Source organism: Anas platyrhynchos, chromosome 6 (assembly GCF_047663525.1).
Source record: "Anas platyrhynchos isolate ZD024472 breed Pekin duck chromosome 6, IASCAAS_PekinDuck_T2T, whole genome shotgun sequence".
In the NCBI taxonomy this organism is placed as follows: Eukaryota; Metazoa; Chordata; class Aves; order Anseriformes; family Anatidae; genus Anas; species Anas platyrhynchos.
The window spans coordinates 28,860,775-28,878,478 of NC_092592.1; the positions used below are offsets into that span (position 1 = coordinate 28,860,775).

Genomic DNA, 17,704 nt, shown 5'->3' on the forward strand with positions numbered 1-17,704 from the left:
AATCTCTTCCCAAGTGATTACTAATAACAAAGTATATTAAAAATAAAGAGCTGAGCTGTGACCCTGAAAATATTGACATATGTGCCTAGCTCACAGCTTGACAGTAATTACGGGGGGCTGATTTCTCTCACTTTCTCTAATGTAAACCAGCAATAAGAGTCCAGATGCTTGTGAAAAACCTTGGCTCGCAGAGAATCAGCTACAGCCATTTGGTGGAAGCGCTCAAGGTCTGCAGGGCTTTCAAACACATGCATGCAGGCAGTGTTTGAAACTGTGTGAAGACTCTTTTGGGGCACCAGGACCTTCCTAAACCCATGGTCACACCAACATGTGAGGGCACCAAACATGCGACTGGACTCTTCTGGCTGTGATGGTGCTGGATATCCGGAGAAACAGCACTCAAATCCACTCACTTCTAATGGACCACAGTGGAAGTCAGATAAGGAAATGAGGGCTAGTAAAAAACAATAACACTAGGAAAAAAATGTATTTTATTGTATTTGTGCAGACCTGACTCTGTGACATGAATTAATCTAACTTCAAAGGATCAAACGTCGCACTTACAAAGCGCTGCATCGAGTATAAGCGTTTCCAGGCTATTATGCAAACCCAACTGAAATAATATTATGGGCACAGGATTGCTCTGGTTCCCTAATCCCAAGAGGAAAAAGGATGTGACTTATTTTCTCATCCTGACAAATCATCTTAAGACATTGCTGAATCAGGCATGCCTGCAGCTCAAGAGGAAATAAGTCCAAATGTTTAACTTTTAGTACCGACTTTGAGGACTCATTAATGAGAATGTAAAAATAATCTTATTCAAATCCCCTCATTGTTCACGATGTAAACCCTTAGATTTGGTAGTTACTTTGGAACAGACAATGCAAAGGGGTAGGAAAGGTCATTTCCACTGTTATTCATTTCCATGCTGTTTCACCTTCGGGTTCCTGCACAATGCAGCAGTCTTCACAGCAAACAGTTCAGGGGAAAATGGTGCAGTTGCATAAAGGCTGCAACTGTTCCCACTATGCTAAAGCCATAAAACTATCACAATTGAACCAAAACTTGATAACAGCTTAATGGCATAAAGCAATATTTGGATGAAATTGAACCCGATCATATCACTCTAAAGTTCCCTTTCCAAGTTGAAAAGCTTTTATTTACAGTCTTTACTTACACCCAAGAGACTTTGCCATGTTTTAACTAACCTGCCTTCCTTGTCTTCTTAACCTTGGTCCCATTCCAAGAAAAAAAGATGTCATCTGACCACAGGTGGGGTACAATTTCCAGCAGCAGAATTAGCCCACAACACAAAATCCCTGCTGTTTATTCACTGAGTGATGGAGCACGTCCTGGGGAGGCAGCTTAGCCAAGATTTCCTCGATGAAACAGGTGGGGACAAACAGGCTCGAGGTATCTCTGACACCACATCAACCTCTTGCATGAAACAAATCTCTAAATCCTGCCTGTTTTAACCCTTCTGGTGCCACAGCCAGCAGCGGGGAAGCAGAACATGCTGAGACCAGCCAGCGGGTCAGTGCCATCGTTACGGGCACATCTCTTCAGATGCAGCTCACCCCACGTTGACACAACCATCACAGCCTGCTGCACCGCAGAAACACGGCTAAAAAGGTGCAGTCCTGCACCATCTAAGGCTGTGGAGTGGGAAGAAGCCCAGACAGGTGCTCCGAGCAGCTCTGGTGGTGCAGCAGCACATCCCCGGCTGTGTGGGATGCTGCAGGGAGAAGGGGTGCCACGCGGGGCAGCATCCCAGCTCCAGCTGGGAAGCTTTTGCTTGGCAGCTTGCGTGCTCCCTCCAGCTGCTGGCTGCCCGCTGGTGGCTCTCCTGTCCCCTGTCACCACCTACCAGACCCAGCAGCAAGCAACCCCTTCTTCTCCCAGCCCCTGGGAGAAGGGGGTGGCTGGGACATTGTGCAAAAGTAAATATTTACATAGCCGGGGCCTTCCTTCCCCTGCCCTGGATTTTCTCCCCCTTCTTAAAATGTCACAGATCAGCTGTTTTCATAATTGGGCAGGAAATGAGTTCCCTGCTGGCTGGCAGCTTAACACCCTCGTGCACCACGGCTCCAACATCTGCCTCTGCTGCCTGCCCCCACGTGCACCCGGCATCTTCAGGGGGACGGATTTGGCTAGGAAGGAGAAGGAAGCAGGCATGGAGCAGCACAACTACTCAGCACTGCTGAGAAACCCCATCCCCTGGTCCACGGGTCAGTTCAGGATCCCGGGAGACCCAGTGCTGTGTTTATGTCACTGCAGAGCAAACATCCATAGCAGAACAACACAGCTTCCTGCCTGCACGCAGCAGCGAGTGCACTCAGGAAATTCAGGCATATTTCAAGCTTGCGACTTTTTCTTTGTTCTTTGGAGATGTTGCTAAAAGGATTATTATCTAGAGGAGACTTCTCCTCCCAGGAGGAAATGTGTTAAGCACAATTTGGCATTTTCTGTGTTTTGCAGGAGCTGGGACCAGGCTAGAAATATTCTCCCTTCTCCTCTCCGCATCGTGGAAGCTGATGACTTCAATAGACCAGCGGTGACAGAACTGCCTGGTGGGAACAGGCAGCAAATGCCTTTTCCTTGTACTCTGATCCGGTGGTTTTCCTGCTTGCCCAAGAGGATACCAAGCTACTCTGCGTTTGATGGGCAGGGTGATATCCACTTGCATCTTTCAACCCAACGGTGCACGCAGAAGAAGTGAAGCCAGCCTGATTTCCAGCCCCAGCACCTGAGCTAAAAACCCAAAGCAGGCTGCTGATGTTTTGCTTATTCCAGGTCAGCCCCGTGCCGCTCACAGCCCCGAACACGAGAAGGAACCTGCGGGTCGGAACCTGCCAGTGGTGAGGATGTAAAACCAGGAGCAATGTCATTTTCTGCTCTTTATTTAGAGGTGGCAAAACCCTGATGGAAAATGACATGGTGAAAGTGCTTAGCTGCAGACCCAAGGAAATTTGAGAGCAAACATTAATTACCTTCATCCCGAGCACAAGCCTGGGGCCTGTATTAGCACCTCAGTGAATGGGAGAAGCTCAAGAGGATTGAGTTTCCCCTTTGTAGGACTCACTTTCTTTTCCTCACCTACCTACCCTCGCTTTCCTCTTTCTAATTCCCATGTTATTCCTTCTCTCTGCTTCAGTTTTCCCTTTAAATGGGACTATAACTCCAAAAAAAGAGTTGTGGGGCTTAGACACTGCCATAGGTTATTTCACTGGAATGGAAACACACTCGGCCTGGCAAATCCCTGCCTGCAGTATCCTCTCACTCTGCTCCTAAGTGTAAGGATCCCCTTATGTGTAAGAACAAACGTGTTCGTGAGAGCCTTAAAATAGCCCCATTGTGGAGCAGGAAGGTCTGCAAACACAGCACACTTCAGAACATCAGCGCCCAAAAAGCTTTGTAAATAGAGAAAACGGAGCAGGAGAAATCGCTTGTGATCAGGCAGCGAACTCCCAGGTTCATTGTTTCCAAATCCTCAGGAAAAAAATAATCGCAGCTTATTTTAAGCATGCGAGGGTTTAAATAAATCAGCTGGCCCAGCCAAAAGGCAAAGGGGGATGAAAACAGATGCAAACAGAGTTCTGGGCTATTACTTAGCTGGGAATCTCAGCAGGGCTCTGCTCTCCTGTATTGCCCAGGCAGCTTAAATGGGAATACAACGGAGACAAGATCTGGCAGCGAAGAAACATCCAGAGGGAATCTCTAGAGCCTGTGGGACTGCAAAGCCATCGCAGTCCCTGGCGAGCCTGCCTCCTGCGTTAAAAAGCACTTTCATTCTCTGGGTCATTTGTTGATGGATTGTGGGAAAAAGTCAGATTTCAACCGAGAGATGAAGACAAGCAAGCCCTTATATAAAGCCACCTTTTCCCCAGCCTGTGGGCTGAATGCAGAATGCTCTCAGACTTGCTACATACCAGCCACTTTAGATTACAGGCTTGCAGAGTTATTTTTAAAAAGTAATTATAGTAGTAGAGGGCACACTCATCTGGAACGGCTGCCCGAGGAAACGACGAGCCCAGCGCAGCTCAAACTGCTTTTCAAGTCTATAATCGTGTTTATTTATTGCCTTTAAAAACAAGAATCGAAATCCAACTAATTTCTGGGCAAAACCGTCTGTATATTTCCCCAGTGAATCCAGGCAGCTCTGCTGCACTGAAAGGCTGCCCTGGTTGCAGGCAGCCACACTGCACTGAAAACCTTTTTGGTTGAGCATCACGCATCGAAAAAAAAACAAAAACTCATTAGCTCTGGCTTCAAGCAAACCCCAAACAAAAACTTTTCCATCCTTTGTTTTCCCTTGAAGCTGTGGCTTGGTAATTACAAAACCCTCATCAGGAGACTCTGATGGTCCAAGAGAAGCACATCGTGTTCTGCGTATGCTGATTTCTGCCCAAAGGTGGTTTCTGTTTGCGCTCTTAATGTGTCAGGGAGGAGAAAAATATTCTGTAGGGGTTTGCTACTTCAGAATGGGTAGCAAATGGGCTCTTCATTTCAGTTGCTGGATTGTAGATTAGGGATCTACACACTGAAAAAGAACTCAGAAAGGGTTGAAAGAGACAGAAGAGGACCACGTACTTGGGCAGAAGTCACCATCATTTCCCTGCTAAATTTGGAAGGGCAGGTGTCTTTCAGAAAGTATGTCCAGAAATCAAACCCAAACCCTTCAAACGTGCATGCTGGGCTCTGCCCACACTGTGTCTCCACACGAGTGGATAGGTGATAGAGGACCTCGGGGAGAAAAGTCCTGGCAGCAAATAACTGCAGCTAGCAAGAGGGTCAGTGCCCGGCTTCATTCAGAAATCGAAGAACCCCACTCACCCTCTCCACCATTTTTTTGATCCCTTTTGTAACGAAATTGGGCCTTTGGCTCAAGCCCTGTTAATGCTCAAAGCCTCCAGGAGGCCTGACGGTGCCTTTGAAAGAGGCTGGGTACACCCATGGGGCTCCTTACAGCTCCGGCAGCTCCTTCCTCTTTTTTTGCAGGTTCTTCAACCCACAGCAGCCTAAGGGCATCCTATGACCTCACGCTTGACAACCGTAAAGACTTAAACCCTAAAAATATCTCCACGGGATCTGAAGAAAATAATCCTGCCGCTTGCCCCCCTGAAAACCATCAATCCTCGTGCCACTCGGCCCAGGAACAGCCGCTTCCTCCCGGCACTTCTCGCTTTCCCTTCAAGCCTGGAGCCGCCAGGAAATGCATTCTCCTCTGCTAAGAGACAGGAGATGAATTTTCCGCAATAGCTCTCCTAGCAAAGCAGAAAATAGAAAGAAACAATAGCAACCGCAACCGCTCTCTCGAACAATAGGAGCTTCTGAAGAGTAACTCACCAGAGGCACAGCATCGCCCTTTTATCAGCCAGTCCTAAATAAGCCGGAGTGGAAACCAGCCAAGGACCCGTTAGCTGTCTGGCTAACACTGCCTCAGCCCAAATATAAGTTCATCTTAAAGCTGGAGGCATCCTCCCTTTTCAAAGAACGGGAATGAAAACTGACAAATTCTATATTAAAAGGAAATTATCTTGCATTATGGCATGGCCTCCACAAGGCTCTCCCAAGCCATCCTACACCAGGAGCCCCCTGTCCCACAGGCTGCGAGGGGCTGGATCCACGCAGCAGGCTCTGTCCAGGACCTCTTTGCTTAGTGAACCTGCTCCTGCACTGCAGATCTTTTCTGGAGGAAATGTTTGCTGCCTCGGATTCGGGAGGCCATGGAGTGCCTCTGGTTACCTACCCAGGCTGATTGTTATTTGTAGCACTCGGGTATTACTCAGCAAAGCAGTCAGCTGAGACGTGTCTGGGTGCATGCCCATCAAACCTGCAGAGACTACACCTGTGTACAAAAGGCACGCTGTTTAGGATGACTTAATCCATAATTTAATCCAAAAAGTCAGACACGAATGCTCTAAGAAAACTTCATCTGATCTCTCCCTTTTTCTTTTTTTTTGTTTAACCTTCAAACTATTTTTTGCCTGTCTCTGAGCTGCTGCAATGCTGATCCTTTCAATGCGGGTCAGGGATTCAAAACGATGCTAAAGAAAAGTTAAAAGAGCTCACTAATACCTTGCTGCTTGGGCTCAGATTGCTGCAGGAGAGGATAATCAAAAGCCAAAAACAAGCCTGAAATTAAATAAATATATTTCCGCTCAGAAAATCCCTCTTAAGAATTAGGAGGAGGAATGCATTTCCTTTTAAATGCCACCTAGCAACAACCTCTTCAAAGGAAAAAGGAGCCAGTAACTGGAATATCCCTGTGATTTCTACGGGTCTTCCTTACCACCGGGAGGGAGTGCTCTTTGAAACCCCCGTGTGTTCTGCCTCCACGAGGTGGGGAGAGTAAATGCAGAAAATGCCCTGCGTGCACCAACCACGGCTGAAATTTGGTCCCTTCGACAGAATTATACGCGGCCACGTCCTAATTTTGCTGATCCTGGTCTTGATTTACACGGGTGGAAGGGGAACCGCAGGATCCAAAGGTCACCACAGCCTCAGTTAGTGGGGTGAGCCCGTCCTCTCTGCTTCAGCACGAGAGCAACCTGCCAGGATCTCCGACGAGACGCTGCTTCTCCTGCAGCCCGGGGACAGACAGACAGAGCCAAGCTGGAGCGCACCCAGCCGCTCGGCACCACTGACAAAATACTGCTGCAAACCTGGCTCGAGCCTTTCTCCTCAGCTTCCTCCTCCCCGGAGAAACGACAGCATTTGAAAGGGAAAAAAAAAGACAAAAAAAAAAAATCCCAACAAAACCACAACCCCGAACCGAAACAGAAGCAGACATAACCACCTGGGATGCAGTTCATCGGCAGGAGCTCTACCTCCCCGCTGCAGCCTGCGAGCGGCCAGGAACGGGGGCGAGGACGGTCCCGGCCGGCGTTTGCTGGAGGTTACTCCCCGTCCTGTCCTCCTGCATTGTGCAGCACCGAGGGAGGCTCCCGCCCGCGCTCCCCGGCCGGCCCCAGGTGCCTGGGCGGCGCTGCCATCGCCTCCCGTGCCCGAGGCCGCCGCCGCACCCTTCCCACCGCCCTCCTGGCGCACGCAAGGCTGCAGTCGCCCTCAGACGGGCCTCCCGTCCCCAAAACTTGCTTTGCTCCTTGCTGGGCCCGGGGGCAAAGCCCCGAAGTGCTCCCGCTGCCCCAGGGACCCCTTCCAGATGGTGCCGGGGCGTTTCGTGTCTCGGGGAGAAAGCAGGGCTCTTCCTCAACAGCACCGTCTGGAGCTTCGCCTCCGCCAAGGAGAGGAGCAGCAGCGCCGTGCTTTCCTCCCTCGTAGCAGCTCAGGTGCAAAAGCAGGAGGAGAAAATAGTAACGAGGCCAAAAGGAAGCAGAAGAGAGGAGCAGACCTCGCCCGCTCCAGCCCACCAGCTCCCTTCGTCTTCCCCCCCGTGTGTCCCCAGGGAACCCCATCACGGCGTCGGGCCACAAGGGGGACAGAAGAAGGGAGGACAAATCCATAGCTTCTTCTCCCTGCTGATGCAGATAGAAAAGTATTTGACGGGGAGGGAGCAAAGCTCCAAGTCCACCCTGCAAAGATTGCCCTTCAGATACGGCAGCAGAAGAGGTGAGGGAGAAATCAGTGCCTCTCGCGTGGGCTCAGCCGACAGTCCCACTGCTACAGCCAAAAAGTGCTTTTCATCTCTGCCTTTTTACAAATTGTCTTTGGTCTAAAATGGGGTTTTGTGGCAAATTTTATCCTAACTCTTCCACAAACTCCTTTCATCCTCCCTAACAAAAATCTCATATCACCATCTTAGCAAATACGTCATGCTCTCTGGCCTCTCCACAAAGACCTTCTTATGTGGGTTTTTTTTCTGCCTCTTCTGCCCTGATGAAGACTTTTCCAACAGTAAAAGGGAAATCAGAGAGAAGAAAGGAAGAACTGATAAGAAGATACAATGGGGAGAAGGGAATAAAAATGTAAATTTTTCCCTCTCAGTATGATAAGGAAAAAAAAAGAGATCACAAAAAATTGAGGGTAGCAGGGTGAGCCTCAGGAAGTAAAATAAAACTATAAAATAACCCACGGGACTTCTTGTTCCTTGTTCCCCTTCATGGCAATGAGGCTGTAGAGTCCTTATTTGTGTAGGAGGGAAGAGGGGAATATATTTGAAGAAATAAACTGATAGACAATATAAAAAAGGTGTCTGGAGGAAAGGAAAAGTGCCCTTTCCTGCTGTGGCCTCTCCTTGGAGGGCAAGGCTCTGAACTCTGGTACACTTTTCTTGTTCCTACAGGTACAGGAGTTTCAGCACAGTCGAGTAATGAGGCTTGATTACCCCAGCGGGGAGGCAGCCCTGCCTGGTCATTTGCAGCAATACCACCCCAACAAAACAGCAGCAGTGAGCACAAAGGGGGCTGTCACCTGTGCATAAAGCAAAAAAAAACAAAATCACCTGTTTTAGGACAGCACCACAGCACTGCAGACCTGCTGGAGTGCCTCGGGCTGCTGTGTGTCAGCTTTCTAAAACAGAGCCGATGGCGAGCCCGGGGCACTCAGCACCTGGCAGTCCCTCCAACTTGGCTGCATCAAGCCCACAACAAGCAAGCAAGATCATAACACCTTCCTAACAGTCAGATTTAAGCGCAAACATCTGCCCTGCTGTTTGTTTTTTTGTTTTGTTTTTTTTTTTAATTAAGACAGCTGGTAGCTAGGTATTTGTCTCAGCGATCCACAGCTCCGGCAGCAGAAATGCCAGGCACGTTGTAACTACGGCAGCCAGTTCGTTTAACAGAGTTGGACGTTGTTTGGCATTCAGCTGAGTCACCTTGTTGCTGGATCAAGCAACGAGGGCTTTTCAGCAATTCGACAAGAAAGAGGCAGAGAGTCTGTATCAAAGGTAAAATATCTGTGATATACGTTCTAAATTAAATACAGCTGAGGTCTAGTCTCTCCTGGCAGCTCCTCTCTTTCGGACACTAAGTCAACCCAAATGTTTTCCAGATCCAACTCTTCCCCCAAGGACACAGCAATACCATCTCCCTCGTGTTCTGGGAGGGTGGGAAGTGTTATAATGGGCATATGGGATGGAGCTCCTCCTCTGCAAATATCACCCACACATGTACCAGGATATCCATCACCCAGAACTGCAGGCAGACAGCAGCAGCGACCTGCGCTCAGCCAACACTTTTTTTAAGACAAAGTAAAAGAAATTGGCCAGTGGCAGTCAATAGAGGAGGAACAACACTTACCTACAGACAGATTTTCCTACAGCACCTCCCCTAACGTCATTTCAACACCTGTGTGGTGCTTTTTCGGGATCTCAAAATGCTCAGCAGCAAGAAGAGGCAAGCAGCACCCGTGCACACAGTACAGACATCTCACAACCTGACTCATCTACGAGTTTGCTGGTGGCACAGCTGAAAATAGAGCCTGACCTTGGGCTCCTCTCACTCCAGGTTGGAAATTGAGGGCAACACCACCTCCCCCTGGCTGCACCGGATCTGGATGCTGCACAGGGAGCTGCAGAGAGCAATCCCTGATCCCTAGGGCTGCTTTCCAGAAGGCCCGTGGAGGCTGCCAGGCTGCCGTGCTGCCCTGCTGTGGCTCCAACGCTTGCGTCACGTATTTGTGCTGCTGCTTTCCAAGGCCCTACTCCCTGCTAGCCCCAGAGCTGCGCTCGCCACACATCTGGAGCAGATCTTCTGCCTACAAGCAGCGTCAGGGACTGTGGCACACTCCTGGAGAGGACTGAGCCCTCCCATCCCAGCTTGTCTTTACAGACCTTTGGGGGAGAGTTGGGATCTCCTTTTTACGGTTAAAGGCAGAAAAGACCTTTTAACAGGCTGAAAATACTCCATTTATCTTCACACTCAGTGCAGCGAGCCAAACTTGAAGCCAACAGCCAGAATCGTGCAGTCAGACAATGGGGAGCTGGCCTGAGCCAGCATTTCCAAGAGCACGCTGCGGTCTGGCCCAACGCGCTGTGCCATCCCTGCAATCGCTGCTGGCAGCGTGCACTTACCCCGAGGAGAGGATATCCATCACGTCTAGCCCCTCTCTGAAAGCTGTCAGAGGGACAGCAGCTCAGGCCAAAGAGACATTTCTTTAACTTTGCAGACAGTTTCTCACCCATCTTCTTTAGGGCTTTTGCCATAGCATTACCTGGTAGAAAAGGGATGATTCTTTGCTTGGGGTCTTTCTGGCCTCCTTCGATGGGGAACTTGTCCAGAAGCTGCATCTGCAAAGGAAACAGAAGAAACGCTTTAGGGGGAAGGCAGAGTGGCTGCTTAGGGACAGAGGATTTCTTGGCCTGTGTATGGCTTGGAAGAGGATTAGCAAAGCAAAGCAACTGCAGGAATCCCTCTGCCCAGCTGCAGAGGAGACTGTACACGACGATACGATCCTGCTCACTCCAAGAAAGGGAGGGCAAGTTTCTGGCAGCGCACAGGAGCTGGGATGGGGCCAGGGCAGACATCTGAGCCTGGCCTTGCCACGCTCCTAAAATTAGGCTCTCATCCTTCATCACAAATGCGCCTTGTCCCTACTGCACAGCCTGCCCGGGTTGGTAGAGGCAGATTTTACCTGTCCCTGTGACAGACCTCCTGCCTAGCTAAAACTGCTGTCCAAGCAACCAGAAGCTACCTGCCAGGGATCCCAGCAGCCCAGTCACCCATTCCCAGCAGACTGGGAGCGATGTCTTTCAGCCCACAGCCTGCAGGCCCTGAGGAAGGAAGCCAAGCCCTCCTGCAAGACCCCTGTCTTCTCACCTGAGCTCCATCCACGTGCAGCCCAAAGCAAACACCCAAACTGGCACCAAAAGCTGGCTGGGGGGGCTCTTCAGCCCTGTGTGTCCAACAGCGGGGCCATCTGAGCTAACCACCCTTCTGCTACCTCAAGAGATTTCCTTTAAGAAATATTTTTTTTTTGCTATAACAGGAAAAAAAAAAAAACACATTTTATTTTATTTTACTGTTTTTGTTTGAAGCACACAGAGCCCTTCTCCTCTCCCGCAGCACACAACATCCCCGGCATTTTCCCCACATGGAACGGCAAAGCAAAGATCAAGAGGAAACTCGGGAGCAGAGGGAACATCTGCGCAGGAGAAAAACTTAAAAGATCCCACATGTTTCCCCATCAGGGAGCCAGCCTGGTAAATAAATAGAGCGTAGCTTTGCGGATTGCTCGCTAACTCACTTTTCTACCTCCAGAGCCACGATTTTTATTGAAAATGGGAAATTTTGTTTTCTTGGAGATGGAGCTCCGGGTGTCTGAGGACAGCCACGGGCAGCGGTTTTGTTCAAAGAAACACAGGGGAGGGGGAAAAGCCCCACCGATTCGCTTCAAACTCCCCTGCTCCTCCACTTTGAGCCAGGATTCTCACTTACTTGCACAGTGACTTATTCAGGCTGGAAGCGATACAGTCAAATTCTCATGGTTATTCTTGGAGTTAGATTAGCTTGGCTAACACAAGCCTTGCTAACCACATCAAGAGCGTCGCAATGTGTACAACAGCTCTATTTATCTAAAGGGTGGATATCAGCAAAATAGATACACCAAGCGACAGCTGGAAGACTTTGGCTAAGCTTTCCTAGACGACGCTGCCCCGGGTCTCGTTTCCGCGGGGATGGCAGAGAGCTGGGGGTGGCACAGGTTCTCCAGAGGCCATCGGTCTGATTTATGGGGCCACAGCCTGTCCCAAGGGTGAAATCTCCTGGATGTATGGCAGATTTCTCGTCTTCTTTGGTGTATCAGGCAATATCCCAATGAGCAACATGGAAAATTAAAGACAAGGAGTGAGCATTTGCCCTGCCCCAGCAAGAGAAATGGGGCAGTGCTGGGCACCTGGGCAGGACCGTCAGGATGGAACCAGCAGCTGAATCCCTGGCGTGAGATAGGGAACTCTACAGAGATCCTACAAAGGATCTGTGCAAGGACCTAACGGCAGGCCAGCAGTAATGTCCCGGCCTCTGTACCCAGCTGTTCTCGTCAATGCCTAGAAAAGCACTCCCAGCACGACTACGGCTGTGTGAATGAGTGTTAATGACACGGAAAACCTGCAACAGACTGGGAGGCAGTGACTGCCCATCAGCTCTGCAGGGCAGGAAGCCCTTCAGGATGTCAAAGCCAAACAAAAAGAAGCACAGATCCTTCCTCGGCACTTCCCTGATCGGTTCTGCTGTGCAAAACCAGCGCAAATCAGATCTAAAATCCCGGACGAGCAGGATTCCTTGCCCTTACACTCATGGAGAGGGACACAAAGCAGAAGACAAGGAAGAGATGGGCTTGTGGGGGAAAAAAATACACAGCAACAGGCCTGAATGAAACATCCCAAACCTGCCAGAGGTGATGGGGCACCCTAAGCCAAAGCCCAAGCCCATCTCCAGTCAGAAGAGATGCTACCAGTGGAGATAAATGGCCTGAAATGCAGGGAGCTGCGGGCTGCACCACAGAAGCTCCTCCTGGTAGTCGCAGCACTTTCCCCATGAGGATAATTAACAGCAGAAGACCAATAAAGAGATTCTCGGTTCACTTAGATGTCTGCACAGCATCCAAAAGTTGAAAACTCTTTAGCATGTGACAAATGGTTTTCTGCTAAAGGAAATCATTACATTTCTTGCAAATATACATAAAACTGATAAATATCTTTCACTTATCACCCCTGGCTGTTCCGTTCAGGCATGGCAGCCTCCACAAATTGTTTGAGACACAACATTCAAGGTAGGGACACGATTCACTGCACAAAGAAGTCACCTCCCATTGCCTTGAGTAAAAGCATCCCAGGGGAAAGGAAAGAAGGGCAGCCTGGAGGTGGAGGCTTCCCGACGGATGGAGTTAGGGCAGAGAAGAAAACCAAGTGGGCAATGCATTTTCAGCAAACCTCCAGGAGCTCACGCTTGGTTTTTCTGCTTACAAACACTCACCCATAAATCCCACCACGGGGAGGCTCTGATTGCGTGACCAGTGGGATGAACAGAAAGAAATCTGTCAGCCTGGCACGGGGTGGGGGATCTGTTTGGGAACAGGGAGGGGAGATGGAAACTGGGAAATGAGCCTCCCACCCAGACAGGCAGCGCGTCTGGAGGCAGGCTGAACAAACACACCCCAGTCCTGCTTCTGGCACAACACATGTGTCCACAAATGATTCGCCACCAAAACCGCCTCCCCAGGCTCTGTCTCCCCAAATTATGCCGGGTTTGCCAACAGCTTTCCCATGTAAGTCCTCCACAGGGCCCTGCCCTGGGCTCTGAGCAGCTTTGTTCTCGCTTCTGCACTAAGCTCTGTTAGAAGACCTGCTGTAAACCTTGTGGTCCACACAAGGACTTTCTTACTCGCAGTAGTCAGTAAATAATAATGTAATTAATCAAAATAAAAATTGAGGGAATTACTCGTGTGAGGTGCTGCTCATTAAGATGAGCTCAGTCCCCAAGCACTGCCCTACTCCGCTCCTTACTCCCCCCACATCACCGTGAAATCACTTGACTGGCAAGGATGGAAGAGGAAAAGGGTTTCACTGGTATCACCTCTCATAATGACTGGCCTCTTTTCTGAAGTTCCAGCTCCTGCAGGCGAGCAATTGTTTGAGAATCAGTATTCACTGTTAGAAAAGGACCAAAACCTAGTCTAGCTTTTACAATTCAAAAGATAAACTTTCAAAGATAATCCAAATTCATCCTTAAAGGCCACAAAAATGAAAGACAAATAGCGCAGTCTCTGCGCTTTTGGTATAAAAGTAGGGAGCTCTGGAAGCTGCCTCGCATGTTTAAGTTGCATGGGAAATGAGGGAGAGGCAGCCAGCAGAGCTGCTATTGCCTTTTCATCTCTTCTGCTTCAGACCACATCTATCTAAGAAGGTGAATATGCAGTGAAGAAAGAGATGCTCCTCAAAATAAGGATCGTATTTGTCTCAGCCATCACCAGCTGATGGCCTCTGCAACCGCATCCCATCAGTTGTGCTGTGAAACTCAGATTCAGCTCCCCGTGCCTTGTGGTGGTGCCACCTGATTAAAAACCAAACGAACTAAAACAAGCCTCCTTTGAGACGCTCCAAGTAACATCTCTGGAGATGAGAAGCCAGGCAGCTTCCTGGTAATTATTTACTTACCGCCTTTTATTTACCGTGGTTAAACTTGCACAAAACAACATTTCCTTCTCTTTTAGGTGTAAGGACGAAAAGCACCTGAGACGAAGGGGTGACTTGTCTTCTGCAAGAGATCAGCCTTTTACTCTGCTGCAAGCCAACTAGTGAGGGGAACACGAACATAAACTGCTTACTGGCCTGATCCTGCAGCATTTGGCAGTGGAAATTCATTCTTGATTTGGTCTCAAGGTTTTGGAAGCGTGTGACCAAGTCTAACTCTCCAAAACTAACCCATAGGCAGTACCTGATCACCGTTTATGCCTTACTCTATGGACTGAAGCTGGAGTTTCCTGCTGGGCTGTTAATTCCTGCCCTTCCTTCCCTGCAGCAGTTTTAACTCTCCCCCAGTCACAAGAGGGAAGTTCTCCACACCTCTTAAAACGAGCAAATTAGGACACCCACGGAACCGCTTATCAGAGCGCATATCTCGCTGGGTCCTTTCAAGTGGATGTAGGTTTGCCTTGTGTACAGATAAAATCAAAGTCCCCCACGAGGTCAGTGCTGCAGTCACAGGAGATTGATTCTTACAAACAGAGACCCTGAGAATGACTTTCATCCAAACCCATGACTTTGGCAAGTGAAACAACATCCAGAGCTGCAAACGGCTGCGGGACTCCGACCTTTTGCAGAGAGATGGGGCCTCTCTCCCTCTCCGCAGTGTCTGATTTACTCTTGTCCCAGCAAAATAGCCAGTTGATGAAAAGCAAATCATGACCATGAGACCAAGAACAGCGTATTTCTGGCACGGTGCCCCCAGAAACCCCATCAAGTTTGCCACCTTACACTCTGTCACTCAAGTGGTCCCAAGGCTGCAACTCTTCCTACGCTGAATGCAGAGAGGCAGATCGGCTTCTCTCTTCCCAAGTGCTCATCAGGAAACGTGCTTTTCATTAAAAACGAGGCAAGCCAACATCAGCACGAACCTAGCCACTGCTGGACTTGAAAATTAAAGTACACGAGGATGGAAGGTAAGGTACAGGAGGAGAGGTAGGCACCAGGCACAGTGGGCGAGCTCGTGTGGCTCATCTGAGCTCAGAGTCCCAAAAAGCAATGAGGAGCTAAAGCCAGCTCATGGGGTAGAGGAGATAAGACATCAGTACAAGTGTGGTGTTGTGTGCACCCTTCTACAAGAAGGCTGCAAATGAGACTGAAAAAAAGCAGTGCTGCTACCAGGGATCTACAATAGGAGATAATGAAACTCGCAGCCTCACCAGGAGGGGGGTAGAGCATCTGCCACTCCAAAATGCTTGAAAGAACCTGATGTGGCTAATGAAAGCTTAGGCGAGAAGGGGAGGTAAGATATCAGAATAGAAAATGTTATTAATTAAACCCGGAGAAGCAGCAGCAATTTCCTTTCCTTCTGACGATGCAAACCAGCTGTGCTGCTTGCTGACATGACCAACGGTTACGGCATCATCAGCTCCATCCTGAGTTCCACACGGTGTGGTTTGCAGGGAAGGGCGAAGCCAGAATCAGGTTGAATCCTGCCATCTGCCAGAGCTTTCCCATGGCTAAGCCTCTCTGTGGCTCTGCCTCTGCTTTCGCAGCTGGAAAATTGGGAGAGATCTCAGGAAGGGGATGGGAGATCTAATCAAGAGCCACCAAACGCTCTGAGCCTCATTCTGCAGAGCAGGAGGCAGAGACCAAATTTAAAGGAATTCCTTCAAAATCAGCAGGATGGAAGCGAATGGAGGAAGTATTGTCAGTGGCTTTCCGAAATGCTTATCCTCCCACTTGTGGGCTTGTCCATCTGTAGCACATTGCAAACCCTGGTTAACCAGAGCATCCAGGGTGGTCTTTCACGAGCCCCCAGCTCCAGCAAACGGCTCTCATCCTGCCCAGTACCACAGCAACATTTTGGTGGATTTCCAGCTGTGTCAGCAGGTGAAACCAAGCAGGAGTGGGGGTGACACGAGAGCCGCTCACCCCAGGTTCACCTCGCATCAGCCTGGTCAGGGAAGATCCCGTCCTCAGCATTTTGGTTCCAGGGCAGCATTTCTGCTAGAGCTCATCCGTGGAGCATCCCTGACACAGGTGGGAGGACCTGGCCTACCCCAGCTCAGGGCACGCTTGTGTTTGTTCCTCCTCTGCCTTACTCTCTCCGAGGAACAAGAAGCCACTTTGCTCCCCCAGACACACACCCGCAGGAGGGCTGGCTAGCTCCCACCCCTTCAGAGAGTGACCGAGCTGAAACAGAGCTGCTCCTGAGCACAGCATCAGTTAGCCAGAGTTCGCAGAGGCCTGGGGGATCTTTGGGTGAGGGCATGGAACAGACTGAGCCCAGCTGTCAGCTACTCACGTGGATAACCGATATCCTAGGCAGCACGAGGAGGTAAAACTCCATCGCTTCCTAATGTAACAACCAGTTCCTCAGTGCAGCAGGAATGATTACACCGGGCAGCCACAGACACTGGCTCTCCCCTGGTGTTACATGGTGCCACAGCATGCAAGAGAAGAGCATTATTCAATTGCTAGGAAGCAGCAGTAACTGGCTTCCCTTTTATTTTGGAAATTAAAAAAAAAAAAAAGAATTAAAGCAAAAACTGTCCGGATAAGCAGCTAACGTGCCTGACAATTACAGCGTTATAGGATATGTTCTGAATTAAATCAATCCGTGAGAAAGTCGAACAAAAGCAGGAAAACACATATAAAATAAAGAGAACAGACACCGAAAGCATGGTGTAATCCCCAAAGGGGAAACGCCTCTCTCAGGTCTGAAAATTTCCACCAGAAACCTTGGAAATCTTACAAGCCCTTCAGCATCCAACTCAAACAGCCAGGAGAGGAGAAGGGGGGGAAGCAGGGAGCGGGGGTGTTTCCCCAACATCATCCATCAGAAGAGGGGAGGCTGCTTCCCAGCTGACAGTGGGCATTTCGCTTAGAGAAACGCAGCTTTCTCTACGGGCTCCGCAAAATGAGCCCGGTGTTTGTGGCTAAAGCAGACCAGCAAAACATTCAGAGGCGCTGGTTTGGGATGACAGAGCCACTCGGTGCATCGCTGAAGAGCTTCTCAGAAAGCCTACCCTGCCCCTTCACAGAGCAGCTATTGATGCACCCCGCCAGAAGCATTTTGTTTCCCCAGAGCTAAATCAGACTGGCCTCATCTGACTTAACCGCGCTGGAAGATGCTGGGACAAAGGCCACTTCATGCCTTGCCATCCGTCTGTGGTGCTTTTACATCCCTTGTTACTCCACTATCTGCAGCGCGTTTGCCCCAGCAACATCCCTGGGAAGCGAGGCCACGCTGTGATGCCTGCAGAAAGAGAGAGGAGAGATGAACGCTGCGGTTACATGGCACGGCGAGGTCATGCAGAGATGGCAGAGATGTGCTGGTGCTGTGCCCCGCTGGGTCAGTGAGCTGAGCTTCTGAGGAAGGCTCATCATTTTAGGAAGGGATGCAAACACTTTTCCTGCTTTCTGGAGAGCGCCGCCAGAGCACAAGTCCCATTTTTAAGTACGGTGGCAAGTGCAGGAGCTTCACTGAAAGCAGAGGGAGCAGAGCACCAAGGTCACCTCTGTTCATCGCCGCTTCATTCGGCGCCTGAGAACTCCGTAAGCATTTACCTGCTGTCTTTCTCTCAATTTCAGTCCTTTCCACCCAACCGCTGAGACACA

At 49.8% G+C, this 17,704-nt stretch overlaps 1 protein-coding gene across 5 annotated transcripts in view; it reads right to left on the minus strand.

The window, feature by feature from the left end:
* SH3PXD2A (SH3 and PX domains 2A) overlaps window positions 1-17,704 on the minus strand; it is a 235,859-nt gene that overhangs the window by 165,042 nt on the left and 53,113 nt on the right. For 4 of the 5 annotated variants that reach the window (XM_072039762.1, XM_005008929.6, XM_013102131.5 and 1 more), the window contains exon 3: window positions 10,114-10,189. In XM_072039762.1, coding sequence (XP_071895863.1) covers window positions 10,114-10,189 — 76 coding nt within the window. Of the gene's footprint in view, window positions 1-6,799; window positions 6,957-10,113; window positions 10,190-17,704 lie in introns of those variants that run through there. The other variant, XM_072039763.1, reaches the window with a different exon arrangement.